The 16797-nt window shown below is 41.5% G+C and overlaps 1 protein-coding gene across 4 annotated transcripts in view; it reads left to right on the top strand.

The window, feature by feature from the left end:
* Mast4 (microtubule associated serine/threonine kinase family member 4) overlaps positions 1-16797 on the top strand; it is a 583904-nt gene that overhangs the window by 527533 nt on the left and 39574 nt on the right. For all 4 annotated transcript variants that reach the window (XM_055601922.1, XM_055601921.1, XM_055601923.1 and 1 more), the window contains 5 exons: positions 1955-2056; positions 3224-3356; positions 6969-7036; positions 9080-9165; positions 15862-16070. In XM_055601922.1, the coding sequence (XP_055457897.1) occupies positions 1955-2056; positions 3224-3356; positions 6969-7036; positions 9080-9165; positions 15862-16070 (598 nt within the window). The remainder of the gene's footprint in view (positions 1-1954; positions 2057-3223; positions 3357-6968; positions 7037-9079; positions 9166-15861; positions 16071-16797) is intronic.

Below are 16797 nucleotides of genomic sequence, written 5' to 3'. Positions count from 1 at the left end.
CATTCCCAGATGTGACACTCTGAGCCCAGCAAGCCTGCCTCCTCACCACTTTTCCATTGTCAATCATTTGCGTAACCCAAGGCACAGATTCCCTCATGGGTTGAACAGCTTGATTTAACAGATGCCTTTTAAAGTCCCAGGGTCTAGGTCAAATTCAGAGGAATGCTTTTATGTCTACGGTGTCTTTTTCACCGAGGGTGTATTTAGCCAAAGAAAATAAAACACAAAGGAAACACTAACGTACTCTCAGATCTGGGTCACAGTCTCTTTTAATAGTAGCCAACACTTACAATACAGGCTCAGGGACTCCACTGGTCCCTTTGGAGCTAGCCGCAGAAAACGAGAAAGCCACTTCCTTCTCACGCTGTGCCATTTCACTAGTTGTTGTTTTTGTGAGGGCTGCCTTCCTTCACTAGTTTAGTAAATAAAATATTCAAGCTAAATAGAACGCATATGTCTTGGAGTAAGACATAGCTGGTAATTGTTAGAAGTTGGAACGTGTCATCATTTTTTATGGACTTTGAAATGAAGTCTTTGCCATTTGAACTGACTGTTCTCTTTTGTGGGGAGAACAACAAAGTGTAAGTCAGTATTTTAGATACTTCTGCTATTTGTGAATTCATAAAACAATTATTATTGGAACATGCAACTCAAAATGTCCCCAAGAAGTTAGGTAGGCTTTTTGTTTTTCAATTCACCTTTAAAGATTTGTACTTAGCAATGATGAACTACAAAAAGAATACAAGTTATTTTTTTTTCTGAGCATTAATTGTTCTTTCTAAACTTTCTTTTCCTCACAAAGCAATGTTAAAAAGAATATTTAAAGACAGCTTGTGTTCGAAGTATGGGCTAATTTTTTTTTTCCTAAAGATGTAAAGCCTATCTTATGCTACAGTTATTGCCTTATTTTTATTTTCATGCAAGCTGTATCTTGGGAAAAAGCTTAACACAGAGGACATGCTGAAATCATTTTTCATAAGTTTTGTCTGTAAGTGCTTCTGGAGGTGGGGCTTGCCATTGATGAATGCCACCAAGAACGATCAAACATGTTTCTTAATGATTCTGAAATGACATCCCATAGCACCGGCAACATGCTGCTTCTTTTCCTTCATCCTTTGGAAAGCATACCATAAAAACCATAAAAACTGTGAAAGCCTTAGGAAATCCACATGAAGTGTCTATCCAGATCATTTGGTATGCCAGCCTTACTACTGTATTGTCAGATTTCCTAAAGAAAATATTTAAAATGTCAGTGACTATTAACAAGTTGAGCTTTGCTGTTGGAATACTTACTGTGTTTAGGCAACATGTCAAATAAAGTTTAAAGAAGTACTTAAGCCAATTCCCGTTTTGCTGAGCTAAGAGCTTGGGTGTTATTCAGTGAGTGTTGTTGAATCTACTTGTGTATCGGAATACGAACAGCAGGTGCTTAACATTTGCAGGAGCACTGTATACATCCCACGGGTGATGAGATGACTTGAGGGCTGATCATACTGTGTGCGTGAACTACACTTCACGTGTGTTAGAGGCCCGCGTTAGAGCCTCGGGACAACAAAATCAGTTCATCTCTCTCTACCTTAGCCACGGACATCTAAAATGTGCCACCAGCCAGCTCCAAGTTCTTGTTCAGCTGCCTCTACTGGCACCCGGTTCTTAGTGGATCATAAAGTTAATATCTCCATCATTCATGGCTCACATTAACAGTCCTCATCCTCACACTTGATTTCTAAAACATAATAAATCAAAGTTTGGCAATTAAACTGTGGCTAATAGAGCCGTTTTGTAGATGTCTGATAGTGTCCATTTATGTTAGAGATAATGCCTGGTAAGAGTGTTTTCTAAGTCACTTAATTTCTGATTTTTAAAAAATTACCTAATTAGCATGCTTTGCTGATTTTCTTTTCCGCTTAGTGGAGCCCGCTCCATCATCTTTCTGCTCATTGCTTTTTCCTAGGCTCATGATCGCTCTGAAAGTGGAGAACTGGCGTTTATTAAACAGCTAGTCCGAAAGATCCTAATTGTTATCGCCCGCCCCGCTCGGCTACTGGAATGCTTGGTAAGTTGCCTTTGGACGTGACTACATTATTTATTGTTAAACTGTGCAAAGCAGCGGTCAACGGAAGGCTCCAGTTTCATTTGACTTCAGCCATGGGTGCTAAATGGAAAGAGTCAGGAGGCACCACGACATGTGAATGCTTATGATGGCGTCCATATGTGGCCTGTCTTCTCTGATTTTGAGAAGGAATTCTGGTGCTGGTGCTGTTATTAAGCAGTAGTCATATTGTATTCTGGTCAAGCTTGAAGAATGATCATGAAATAATATGCTTGACCTTATTTCAGCATAATAACCTTACGCCAGAGCTAATTTAAAATGCTTACTGTGCCTCATGTTTCTTGAGTTGCTAAGGTTCAGACAGAGGGAAGTCAGGGGTATGGTGACCCGTGGCTATAATTATTGCTCTTAACATGTGCTGTGTTAGAAATAAGTGCTAGTTGGCAATCTATAGCAAGTCTGAAGGAATGCAGCTGGTAGACATTAGAACTTTTATTGTTTGTGTCTTTTTGGTCAGTGATTTTTTTTTTTTTCAAAATTTGGGTTTTATGATACTCTGAGCTGTCAGTCAAAATTGTAAACAAATTTGATGCTGTGAGCATAAGGATCCTTTAAGGGCCAGGGAATTCACTTTCACTTCTGCTGACTACTAACGCCTCTCCATGTGTAACGGCTTTCAGTATCGCTCACTCTACAGTTGCAGGTGCTTTGGTTCTATCCTTACTTTAATTAACATTCATAACGTTTTATGAAATGGAAATATTCATAGCTCCATAAATACATACAGTGCCTGATGAAACACAGCAGGGGGAGATCTTGGGGAGAGGGCGAACCAAGCTGGGCCTGGTTCCTCGGAAGACTGAGGGGGAAGGTTCTTCAGGTGAGGAATCTGAGGCTAGTCTAGACAACAGACTGAGTTATATTACAAAGAAATTAGAAAACTGGAAGTAATCATTTCCTTAAGGTTACCAATTATAGCTATGTGTTACCTTGGAGTGTGAATGGGCTTCAAATATGAAGTGAGAATTTTATACTGTGTAAAGGCATTTGCCTCCTTCCTTCACTTGCAGCTTTCAGCCGCGCCAGCTTTGTTGTGAGTGAGACATATGCAATAAAACCTCAGCCCGTTTTGACTCCGAGAACTATTAATCTGTGCTTGTCATCTGCCAGGAATTCGATCCTGAAGAATTTTATTACCTCTTGGAAGCTGCAGAAGGCCATGCCAAAGAAGGCCAGGGAATCAAAACTGACATTCCCAGGTACATCATCAGCCAGCTGGGCCTCAATAAGGACCCTTTGGAAGGTGAGTGCTGGTAGGGCTGCCCTTCCCTTGCCCTGAGCGCTGGCCGTGGCATCTAGAAGAATGTCATGATGAGCCTTTACGTTCCTTATGTTAGCTGTCTCTGTGAAAAGGCCCCTTTTGGGGGAGACTGATTAGTATTGGAAAGAAACAGCTCAGTACAGAGGAGGAAGTGAGCATGCCCCATGTGTGTCAGATAGAGAATAGGGCTGGCCTCGCTGGACTAGAGGCCTACAGGAACGAGAGGACTTGAGGTCCCCAGGAGCCCTTGTATTTATCCTCCCTGTGTTCTTCTCTTGCAAAGCTCAGTGGGGTCCCTCCGGAGAGCACTTTTAATTTTCAGAGTGTTGCTGGAAATCATCATTCATTTAAAATTGACATTTAATTTTAATTTAAGTGTAACACAGCTACAGGAGATGACTTTAAATGGAGTGCAGCGTTAGCAGGTACACTTTTAGCTCACTTCTCTGTCTCAAGTAAGCATGAAGACAGTAACACATAAAGGAGAGCCAGAGGTAAAGAAGGTTGCTCTTTCAAAGCTTTTAAGAGGGTTGCTTCACATGAAGAAAGATACAGTTCTATTAAATACAGAGAATAAGAAACATCCTGTAGCCATTTTTCAAGAAAAAAATTAATATTGGTATCCCATCTTTTTCTGGTTTACTGCTTGATATAGTTCTATACAACACTGGGGATCTGCAGCCCCCTACCCTCACCCCCAAAGACTCACAAACCATCATTGACTTCCTCATTCCAAATCATCTTCCTGCTTCATTAAACTGAATTTGCAGACAGTGTTTACCCTGCTCAGTTGTTTGTGGTGGAGGTAAATGTTGGCGCAAAGATTTTTTTTCTTTTTCCTGTTCTAAGCTCGGGAGCCCTCTGCTTTCTGTCCCGCTCTTTCCTGTTCTCCCTGCTTTGTTTGCTCTTTTGGACATCTTATCTTTGCTTCTGGTGAAATGATGCATGCATTACTGAGAGATAATGCCAGATAAATTTACTGTACTGAAAGCAACACCACAACAGATTCGTCACTCACAGAGACTGGTGGCTGCTTTTCTGAAAAGTCCCCTGGGGAGAGATTTCCTCCCATGGCTTTTAAATTACCATCTTTACCTTTTTGAATCATGAGTCTTCAGAAATGGTTTAAATCAATGAAATAAAAAGGGCAGATGTTTATTGGTATTTTGATGAGTTTTAAAAAAATCTCTTCAGGCATTACAAAATGATGGCTTAGCTTCCTGCTTCAAAAGCTGACTCCTGGTTCCATCCCATTACTACCCACAGCTTACAAATAATATGGATTTCCCAGATAACAGTTATTTAGCTGAAATTCTATTTAAAACAGAACCATCTTTTAATTTGTTTATTTTTTATGAAAATAATTGGAGAGAGCAGGCTGTCAAAGCATGTTAGGGTGACTCTTCACGCTGATACAGTTAAGGCTGCGTCAGCCTCTGAGTTGTCAACCCGTGAGCCCTGTGCCATTTTCTTCTCTGGCAGTAAACATCACTATAGGCAGAACTTTGGAACATGAATAACGTGATGTTCTCTCATAGATCTGAATAGATTTTTTTTTTTTAAGTAGTGATCTTTTGACACATTTGAGTTGCATAGTGAAAATTTATCACTGGAAATTTTTCTATACTCCTAATAATTTTCTCAGTTCATTCTGCGAATAGGTTTTTATTTTTTCGAGACAGAGTTTCTCTGTATAACATCCCTGGTTGTCCTGGACACACTTTGTCAACCAGGCTGGCCTTGAACTCACAGAGATCTGCCTGCCTCTGCTTCCCAAATATTGGGATTAAAGGTGTGTACCATCACATCTGGCTTCAACCTCGTCTGGCTTATTTTAAATACTTAAAATGTGACTTCTCCAGGTAATTTAATTACAAACTTGGAAATACTTTCACTTTGCTTTCTTGTTAAAGTCAAAGCAGACAAACTGACGCCTGTCCTTTGGTACATAGAGTGAGGTCTAGGCTGGTCTGTGACCTTGACTGTGCAAAGACATAAGCCACTTTGTTTCTCCATAAAATTAAATAACTAAAAACTCACAGGTCTAATCTTTGTGATGGGACAGCACAACAATTCCATGTCAAATAGAAATGTCTATTGCTGTTTTTGCTACACAGTATCAAATACTGTCTCATTCCTTGAAAGACCCTCAAGCCAAGTAGATGTCAGTTTGTCCATGTCTCTGTATCCAAGGTGCTGGTCCCTCTGCAGGTCTGAATCACTTCCATGACACCAAGCAAGTGTTTATTCAGTTTTACTCAGGAATTTCTCCTATATCTAAAGTAGGGAAGTTTAGTGCCACTGTCCATCTGTTCCAGAATCTGAAATTTATACATTTTCACCTAAAGGCAGCACTCAGTGTGGTTTTTGCCTTCTCTTTCTTATGAATAATAACTGCCCCCCAAAAGAAGGCTGTGCTTATAGGAACACAAACATACAAGATAAAGGCCCAAGGAGCAATTTTAAATGCTTACGAAACTGCTAAAATCTATAACCCTTTGGGAACACTTTCAATTTTGAAAAAAAATTAAAAAATGCTTTTGAAGAAAATCCTTTCATATTCTTTATTTTAAAATGTTTTGCTGGGTGGCAGTGGATCACGCCTTTAATCCCAGCACCCAGGAGGCAGAGGCAGGTGGATCTCTGAGTTTGATGCTGGCATGGTCTACAGAACGAGTTCCAGAACAGCCAAGGCTACAAGTGGAACCCTGTCTTGAAAAAAAAAAAAAAAATCTTAAGGATAGTATGAAGATGAGCATTAAATGAGTTAGACTTTCTCATTTACTTAAATAAACTCAGTGATGCTCTCCAAACCATGGGCTGAGCAATTAGACATTAGACATCTTTGTCACTTTTAAGTAGACCACCAGGGAAGTACTTAAGCTTGTGTCAAGCGTGTGGCATTCAGCCCAGAACCAAGGACTCTGTACAATGTAATTAATAAACAACAATCAACATTTAATGAGTACTTAATTCTTATTAGTGAACATGCTAAGTGCTTTACATGCATTGGCATGGGTAATACTCACAAAGACATAATATGGCTTACATCTCTCAGAAGAAGCTGAAGTTAAAAAGTCACTCAGCTAAGAAGTGATAGCCCAAGTGTTTTCATCCCCTATCCCCTGGTACCCACTACCATCACTGCCTCTGGCAAATTACACATTCTTTGTTTCCCTGCAAACCAAGAATCATTTTCAAAATGTAGCCAATGCATCTTCGTTGTGTGTCAAGTCTGGGGAAGACTTACCACTCTTGGGTTGTAGACAGAGCTGCTAGCTCACCCAAGGATTTGCAAGCTGGACTGCACGCAACGAGCCAGTGGCTGCTCCTCATTGGAGCAGAGGCCCAGCATCCCTTGTTCCTAGGTCAGGCTGTTCATAAAATGGGAGATCCACAGAAAATGTCAATAACCATGTTCAAAATGTCAGCTGTCAGTTCTTGATTTTGGAGCTGCAAGATGTGCACATTGGTATAGAAACTGAAATTTTATTTCTCTCTCTTTAAATGATGATGAGAACTATTTCACTTGTTTTGGCTTTGTCTTATATAATTTCAATATTTTTCTTCTTCCTTTTTTTAAATTTAATTTAGAAATGGCTCAGTTGGGGAATTACGATAGTGGGACAGCAGAAACACCAGAGACGGATGAGTCAGTGAGCGTGAGTATTTTTTTCCTGATGAAATACAATGCTGGTTTCTTCTGTTTCTTAGCATCTGGAGATTTTTGACTATGTTAATTACTTTATTCCATAAATGCTTATTGTCTTTCTGAGGGCAAGGCACGAGGCACCCAATTTTAGTGCCTCACTCCTAAGAGAAGCAGAAATTTACAAACTGGTATCATACACTCCAAAATAGCATCCATGAATAACATCCATGAAGAAAAGATGACCACAAGTTAATAGATCATTCCATAAGTATATTTTTTTTCTGAGTTGACCAGTCCCAGAAAGATTTTCTAAGGGCATGCCATTGAGTTAAAATGGGAAAAATGAATAGGACATAAAGTGACAAGGGACCACTCCAGATGGCAAGATGTGTGTGAGCCCTGAAGCAAAGAAGACTCTAGAGCTGGAGAGCATGGAGGAAGCTAGTCAGCAGGATCCTGCTCATGCTTGTCAGGTGGCCTTCTTTGTGAGGGGAGTGGAGAACACCTGAGCAATGGAGGAGATGGAGTTTGAGAGAGGAGGGAGTGAACGGGGAGACGACCTGGCCGGAGTCAGGGCTTGAAAGCAGATGGGATACAGAGAGAAGGCCGAGTGGGCCCAGGGAAGTCAGTAAACAGGCAGCTTCAGTGGCGTTGGTGAGGGTCCTGCTGACTGGGGCCATTCTCCTAGGAAGTGAGTGCCGTCACTTCCAGGGGGTTATATAGTCTGGGCTTGGAGAACTCTAGGTCCAGGTTGTCTAGATTTGAAAACTAGCTCTACCTCTTACAGAGTGTGCTTTCTAGTCAGGGGAGGGAGTTCCCTGAGCCTCAGTTTCTCCATCCGGATAAAAGCTAAATTAACGACTCCATCTACAGTAGGTGGGAATGTGCCCCATGGTTAAGTGCTGACAGTTGCTATGCTAATCTCATCATCATAACTGTTATCATTGAGATGTGTAGAAGCCGCAGTTCCTTTGAAATCTCTAAGAAGAACCATCAGACTAGTGATTATAATCTGTGATAGTCAGGCTCTCAGAGGGAGAGTTTCCAGTGGAGCGCTCAGAGATTTCATCATCAGTGATACAAAGGGAGAGTTAAGGAGACAAGAGGGCTTGTGCAGAGCAAGCAAGTGGTCCCTGACTTGAATTGTTTCCAGAGGTGAAGCCAAGGAAGTAATGTAGAAATGTAGTAATGCAAATACTTGGGTCTTATGGCCAGAGGCCAAGGGGAGGTAGAAGAGAAGGCGGCTATTTGAATTGAGGAGCTCAGGTGGCTCTGGGGCTAGGGACTGGATGTGTTTCCCACGTGGGGATGATAGGATGAGGAAAGGAAGAAAAAAAAAAAAGATGAGGAAAGAAGTGAAGCAGAGAAGAAGGAAAGGGCTGGTTGGCAGAGATGACAACCACGTCGGGAGAGACTTGTGTGCACCCCAGCATCTTGGGCTCTTCCAAAATGATGTGGATGGAGCAAGCAGCCACTGAGATGCATGGGGCCTGAGAGCCTGTTCATCAAAGCAGTGAAGTTCTTCCTGTTCACTAAGCTAAACTTTTTAGAGAGCTGTCATTTAGAATTTCGGTATTTAATGCATAGTAAGATTTCTGGTACAGAGGTAAACACCGAGAAGCATTCCACACCTAAGAAATTTATCACCTACCACCTACAGAGTGCCACAGAATGAAAAAGATATGGTCTGGTCAGGAATGGAGAGACTGTATTCTCCTCACAGGCCTGGTGACAGCTGTCGTGGCCTAGTTCTTCTGAAAGCAGAGGGAAGGTTTGGCATTGTAGACTTGACGTATTAAAACGTAGGGCCAGGATGAAGCTGAATTTCCAAAACCTTCACGTGTAGTCTCTTGGCAGCACGAGCTTGCTTAAGCGCAGCTGATAGGGAATCATTAGGAGCCACAGCTCATTGGAGCTGAGGCAGCGAGCTCCTTGGAGCCGATCTAGGTCCTCTAGCCGGAACCCCATGCCTCACTCGGCAGGTTAAACAGCACATTACAGTAATTTTCTCAGAGTCTAAACCGTGTTTTAACTTTCACATTCTGATCCCCAGAGCTCAAACACCTCCCTGAGACTGCGAAGGAAACCCCGAGAGAGTGATTTCGAAACAATTAAGTTGATCAGCAATGGAGCCTATGGGTGAGTATCCACAGAGCTCCCTGCCTTACTGGAACACACCTGAGAACGGCCTTTGGTTTTCAGTTCTTCCTTACGCTCAGTACGTGCTGTGCAGGGGCTGCATTTTAGAAGGCAGCTTCTTCCCCTTTGGGTGTGACATGCAAGCAGAGTCACCTCTTCTAAACACCCAATAGCCCAACAGAAGACAAGGTCAGTGAACCACGGCTTCTTTTAGAAGACCAGAGAGAAAGATTTTATAAAGTAAAAGGAAAATGTTCTATCTTCCTGTCTCTATCACATGATCTGTGCTTGGAGCTGAAGGGCATTAGGCTCTTGGTTGGAAGAGGGCATGTGTTATACATTGTGTTTATCTGACTTCATACACTAGCATGTTTATTAAATCGAATGAGACACTATAAACACATTGCTAGCATTCCCTTCTTGATCCATGTTTACTCCTGAAGGAAGAGAGTTATATTACACATTCATACAAATGTACACATTCTAGGATTCCAGAGGGCACTGAATTCCTGTCACTTTTCTTTTTTCCTTTATTAGTATTTCTTTTCATCATGGATAAAATGTGTTTGTTTTTTTGTTTGTTTGTTTTTTTCAAAAATTTTGAGACAGGGTCTCATATAGTCCAGGCTGACCTTGAACTTACTGTATAGCCAAGGATGACCTTGAATTCCTGCTTCCAGCTGCTGAGTGCTAGGACTAGAGGGTTGTGTGACTACCCTTTTGTTTTTGTGTGGTTTTCTTATCTGTTGACATTTACTGCACACGCTTACCCTGTGTGTTTCAGTACCTTGTAACACAGTAGTATTTCAATATGTGTGTAATGGTGACATCAGAGTTAGGGTTTCATTTCTTTAAACATTTGTTATTTCTTTGTGCCAGGCACCTTTGATTTTTCTCTTGTTGAATTCCTTGATCCATTTCTATGGACACAGTTTTCTTCCCAGGGTATAAATAGTGACATTAGTAAATTGTAAATCGTGAATTCTGAGTTACCAATAAATAGTGTGGAAGAACAATTAAACATGCAGACTATGACCTAATCCATTTACACTGCCCAAGAATTCTATCTTAATTAAGTATTAATCCCAATTCCAGCTGTAGAGGAGAGCAATAAATAATCCCTGAGACATTTATTGCCATTTATCCACATAGGAGCAGATGAGACAGTGATTTTTGCTGAGGCACAAGGGATGTTTTTCCTTACTGTTTTTTCACCTCTAATATTTTCCACACCATTAACTTTGCAAAGAACTTAAATATTTGTGAGTCCTCTCTATGCCTCACTGGCTTTCAAGATTATGTCAAATGGTATGTTTCCTGATGCCGCCTGTGAATGCTTTTAGATGTTACCTTTTTTGCAATGTGGGCTTTCCTGTTGAAAGTTTTCTACCATGCAATTATTTGTGCCTTTTGTTTGTTTATTACCATTTGTTTTGTGGTTCTTTATTCTTCTGGAGATGACCCCAGACATTCTTAGTAGAAAGAGGCCAGCAGGTTGATCTCACAGGCAAGGGGCTGGGGCACTTGCTCAGTTCTTTCTCAGCAGTGGAATGAATTCTAGAACAAGATGGTCTAGGAAGCAACACTTTTGTATATCTTGGGCATGTATCTTAGCGGTGTTTGGAGTTCTAATTGGTTGAGTAAACTCATTTGTAGTGCAATTAAAGCACCGTAGAGTAGATGGTGTATATCACACTTTGGGGAATGGCGGGGAATATACAAGAAGTTAAACAAGCTGTGAATCAGTAAACACCCAGGATACAGGCCAAGTCATTAATGGGCTCACAAGCTGCCTGTCGGAGCCTTTGCTGATCAGCCAGAACCATTTTCCTCTCTTCTGTCCTCCGATGTAATATCTCATTACATTTCTGACAGATTCTCTTTCTATCTGGATTATTTTTAATTTAAAATTGGAATGGAGCTGCCCCTGTCAATTCAACCAGCCATGATGCTGTCTTTAGGCTAGCTGAACAAATAGACCCTTTGATGTGTGGGAGATACAGGCTCTTCCCACTGTCTTAGGTATCTGTGTTGCTGCTTACATCAGTGGCTCAGAGGGACACAAACTCTGTCTCCCCACATGCTGCTGCTGCTGGCAGCTAACCCTCTTATTAGAAAAGCTTGATGAGACACACAGCACTGGGCCTTGCTGTGCTTGCTGATCATACAACAGTGTGGTTAAGTGTTGACTGGTCTCTGGATGGAAGTGAAACATCTCTTTATAGCAACATAGTGCTCTTACCAGACTGAAGCTAGCAAGTCCACCATTGTCCTGGCCTCTTTGTGTTCTCTGCTTAAGAGCTTGGGGTCGTAGCAGATACCCTCTGCACTCATCTGTGGAGGAGGAGCTCAGGTACATAGGGCTTCTGGTTTCAGGCAGAGTTCTCCCCTCCCTACATGATTACAGCTTCTTGTCATCCCAATGGAGAAATAAAAACTTAACTCTTCTATTGAACATTGATTAGATTTGTAAGCCGTAACCCCAGATGTTTTTAAAGAGATTTTTTTTTCTCTTTGGATTGTGTGGGTCGAGATGGGGGTCTCCTGTAGTCCAGGCTGGCCTCAAATTTGTTATATAGACTAGCTTTGAACTCCCGATCCTCTTATTACAGGAATGTACCCCTACAAGCAGCTAAAAGAATAGCACTGACTCAGAATTAAAACACTTGAAAGTCGCAACATTTCTTTTTAAATTTGATACACACTATTCGCTCATACCAAGGGCCCAGAGACATTGTTAGTGAGACCCATGAGTGTCACACCCCCATTCACACATGCTAAGGTCACCTACCCACCCCACCCTCCACCCCACTCCTACTTATGGATCTGCTGTCTCACATTTGTGCACTGGGCTGTCAGAGCATCTTAATTTCATATGCACTGGAATCATGCTTCCAATGGTGGCAGGTGTTCACAGGGCTTCAGCCTCCCTCTCATGTGCCTTACTTTTTTTTTTTTTTAATTTATCTTGCACAGGCAGAGAGACACCTGGCTCCCAAGGGCAAGGGTCCCCAGTTGCCTTCCTACCAGATCATTTTCCGCTGTGGGACTTTCCTGTGGAGGAAGAGACAGACTAGCTTTTCCAACAAAGCAATGCCGAAAAACAAAAACATAGACAGTGCAAAGTTGGGTCATTAGGACATCCATGGTGCATCCAATAGTGTTAGTGGTCCATCAGTTACTCTGCATCTGCTTTTGTTCCTGCTCTGGGTCTCTTTCTCAGTGTCTTGCTCTCTGCTGACATAAGTAGATTTAAAACATTATATAGGAAAAGGTGAAAGATATATTTGATAGGCGCAGTTATTTATTAAATAAGTTTTAGCATTGAGAATAATGCTCCAGCTAAGCAGTGGTAGGTAGCACATGCCTTTCATCCTGGTGCTTGGGAGGCAGAGGCAGGAAGGTCTCTTAAGTTCACGGCCAGCCTAGTCTACAGAGGACAGCCAGGTCTACAGAGGACAGCCAGGGCGACACAAAGAAACCCTGTCTTGAAAGACAAAACAAACTAACAACAAAAACAAACAAACAAACAAGATGATGATACTCAAAGCAAATAACTGAGCACATAACGAAGAACAAACTAGAAACGGAGTCTGTAACCCAGTGGTAATCACTTGTGTTCATTGCCCACCCACAAAACATTTGGCAACAGCAAATCCCAATTTGGAAGTCTAATCCATGTTAGCACCTGGATCAAGTCTTGGTTGAAAAACAAAGCATCAACCTTGTGATCATTTCGGTGTGAAATTCGTCATATGGGTGAAAAGGTCCTCAGCACTGAACTTAATGTGAAGTACTGAAGGAAAAGATAGAAGGTGAGTTATAACCCAGCTGCCTTTGAAGAAGAGGCAAGCAATTATAAAAAAGATGGCATTTTCATGGTAATATTTTGAATTCTTACTTCTATTTAAAAATATGTATCTCCAGTTTCATAAATTCATTTTAATGACAGTTATTTGCCAATATGTATCTTATATTTGGGGGTTGAATAGATTATTTTTTATACTCCTTTGTGAATATCTCCATGTCTTGCCACCATCATGATTAGAAGCAGCTTTCAATATCTACAGAGTTTTAATTTAACCCTAATCAGTGGCTCAGTAAAAGGAAAATACAGTAAAAGCTTTCCACCAGAGATAGAAATATGTACTAACTAGCTAATTAACTTAAAAGTTAGTTTTAATGGGAAATCTTTAGGAAAATGTGTCCAGTAGACATTTAGGTTTAACGTACATGTCTTTAGTTTTGAGGCCTTTGAAGACAGTTGCCATGAACCATACTTAGGATGTGTGATTTCTGCTTCCCAAGTTTAAAGGTGAAACTAAATCTTGCAGAAGTCTGAATATAGGTCTCTAAATGTTTTTTTCAGCTTTTGTTTGGAAAGTTCACTCCCACTAAATCAATAGGAATTTTATTTAGTGGCCTGCATCTGTTGAAGTCTTTCACAACACTTATTAGCATCAGAGCTTCTCGTTGTCATTGTGACATTTCACTGGTTCGTTAGTTACTAGTTGCTTTTCTCTTTACTGTGATCAAATATGAGAGGAGCCACCTGAGGGAGGAGGGATTTCTTTCTGTCCCTGAGAGGGGAGGTGTGGGGGACTGGAACTCCTTCCATATCGGCGACTCTTCGCAGCACACGTGTTACATCTTGCTGAAACCAGGAAGCAGAGACCACCCCCTCACACTCACCCAGCCACCCTCTTTTTCCTCACTGCTAGCTCTTTCTAAAGACTTCAAAACCAACCCCCACACTACCACCTTTTTGGGACGAGGTGCTCAAGCACTTGAGTCTGTGGGAGATACTTAACATTCAAATCATAACAATTGGTTTAACTATTTATTAGAATTGGCTACTTTTTTTTTTTTGAACAGAGTCTTGTGTAGCCCAGATTGACCTCTGATTTGCCAGATAACCAAGGATGACTGTGAACGTCTGATTTCTGGGACCTGAATTAGTTCATTTTGATATCAAGCGTAACCAGGAGAACAGGTGTAGGAATAGACACAGTCTATAGGAGCCCAGCATGGAGAGCCTTCACTTAGCATGTACAAAATGTCCAACTGGCTGACCCTCATGTGGCTTTGTTTTATGGTGAGAATCAAAATACTATGCTACTCAGTAAGTTATTTTGAGTGTCATGAAGAGACTTTCCTTTGTACTATACAGTGAACGAAAAACTAGAAAACCAAATAAACGAAGAAAGGGAACAGGGAGGAAGCAAAGCCGAAGATAACAGAGAGAGAACTGCAAATGTGTGACACTGTGAACAAAGAAAAGAGAGGGATACGATGAAAATATAAAAACGGATTGGAAAGAAAAAGCAATCCCTAGTTGAACACTTTAGTGAAAACGTTAATAATGGATTAAGTCAGACTTGAGTATACCGAGACTTACGTCAGATATGCCCTGAGCTGTTGGTTCAGCAGGGAACAGAGTGTCCCAGCCTGCCTTGCAGCCAGCCATTGATTGCTCAGACATACTGAGCAAACTAGTGGAAAGCCTATCTAAGTTCACATAGCTCCTTGTTTTAGAAGGCATACCGTATGTGAGTGTGTGTGTGTGTGTGTGTGTGTGTGTGTATTTACCATGACCAGTGGCTTTTTAGATAAATTATTACTTATTTCATCAATACCTTTGGTTTCAGGGCACAATATCCAACCTGTTACCTGGGTTAAATGTGTACAGCTTGGTGGCCCTTTAAAGGCTTGCTTATTTGATCATTGCCTTCTTGGAGGCCCAACCTGTCTTTCCATGAAAACAACGAGTGGAGTGACTTGGAAGGAAGGGGGCCATCTAAGCCCTTTCCTTGTCGCTCATTTCCTACTGGGGATTTTAGGACTTCTGCCCCTAAGTTCTCCATGTCATCCCAATCCTCAGGGAGTTCACTGTCTGTCTCCAGGGAGTATCTGGGCAGAGCCATAGCAGAGACGGAATGGGGCCTGGGCTGGTCATTTTATACTGTAAAGTTGCTTCCTAGCTTGGCCAGGAGGTGAGAGAGCAGGCATGCAGCTCTTTGGCTGTCTCCCTCCCCCCATCACCTATTATACTGAGAGATGTGTTGCTGCCGGAGCTCATAGAGCATGTGCACGTAGAGTCTGCAGTGAGGAAACATGCTACTCGTTGTTGCAGAACGTTCTCAGATATCCTCACTCATACCTCATTTATCTGGAGATTCCTTGCGAAGTAATTACTCTCAATTGGAAACCAGAGACTCCAAGAAGCTGTGGTCCTTTCTGCAGAGCCCAAGGGTATCATTTAGAAAATTATTGCTTTAGTCAGTCCAGAAAACGTGCTTAACATATGTCTAATGCTAGAAAGGATGTCGCCCGTGATCTGTATGTAATTTTGTTAATTCCTCCCGGTTCTGATTTATGTATCGGATTTTGTTTTGTTTGTGGAAAAACTGAAAGCATCAGCTAGCTCTTGGGAAGTTGCTCACTCTGGGACTGACTGTCTGCCTCCTTTTTAGGGCAGTAAAAGCAAATTTGATACTTTACGTATGATCTTTATTAAAAAGTTTATTTTTTTAAGTCAATTTTGGTTTGGAATAGGATGCTTCTAAGTCACCAGTACAGCGGTAGGACCTTAGCTTAGCAGTCACAAACTCAAAGTGGTGCTCATGTGGTTTGTGAATCCCTCAGCATCCTTATCCCCTTTCTCCCTGGGAACCCAATACCTGTGCTCCATTGCAGGGCCGTCTACTTTGTTCGGCATAAGGAATCCCGGCAGAGGTTCGCCATGAAGAAGATCAACAAGCAGAACCTCATCCTCCGGAACCAGATCCAGCAGGCCTTTGTGGAGCGCGACATCCTGACGTTTGCGGAGAACCCCTTTGTGGTCAGCATGTATTGCTCCTTTGAAACGAGGCGCCACTTATGCATGGTCATGGAGTATGTCGAAGGTAAATCGGTCCCTCACACAGAGAGCCCAGCACCTGTATCTAGATATTGTAGCCGACGCCACATTTATTCCACAACAGCTCTATCTACCTAGGAACCACAGCCAGCAATGAGATGGCTGAATTCCCAGTCATTATCTTCAGATAATTGCTTGTAAAATGCCTGCTACTACAACAAAGGGAAGATTAGTGTTATTTGGGAAAAGGTTGTTTTCTTTTTTAATAGCTTTTAATCCTAACTACCTCCCTTCAATTGTTCATTAAAGTTGGAATATAGGTGATGGGGTTTCTTTTTCCTACTTATTTTTTATCACATATCATAAAATGTGTTTATTATAATTAGTCTTCTCAAAAAGTGAATTTAAACATATCCTTTTTAGCCTATGCTAGGAAATTAAAAATCCATTCAGTCTTCTCCATCTTCCCTTCTTTTTTTTCTTCTATCTTCTTTGTGAACAGTCTTTCTTTGTAGCCAAGCAGGTCCCAAGCTTTCTAATTGTCCTTCCTTGGTCTAAGAGTGCTGGGGTCACCAGCATGCCTGGCCATGCCCAGCCACCTCCTCTTCAAATGTTGGTGGTGTGCCTTTTAAATGTTTCAAGTAATCTCATTTCTCTCTCTCTCTTTCCTCATTACATTTCTGAGACTTTCCATCTCCCTGACTCATTGGCATAAAATTACTAAAATGAACAGATCAGCAAAAGCCCAGACCATCTTCTCTTGGTGCAGTTTA

This window comes from Psammomys obesus, unplaced genomic scaffold (genome assembly GCF_907164565.1).
Source record: "Psammomys obesus unplaced genomic scaffold, mPsaObe1.curated_primary_1811, whole genome shotgun sequence".
Taxonomy (NCBI): Eukaryota; Metazoa; Chordata; class Mammalia; order Rodentia; family Muridae; genus Psammomys; species Psammomys obesus.
This window is presented reverse-complemented; position numbering and strand designations above follow the sequence as displayed.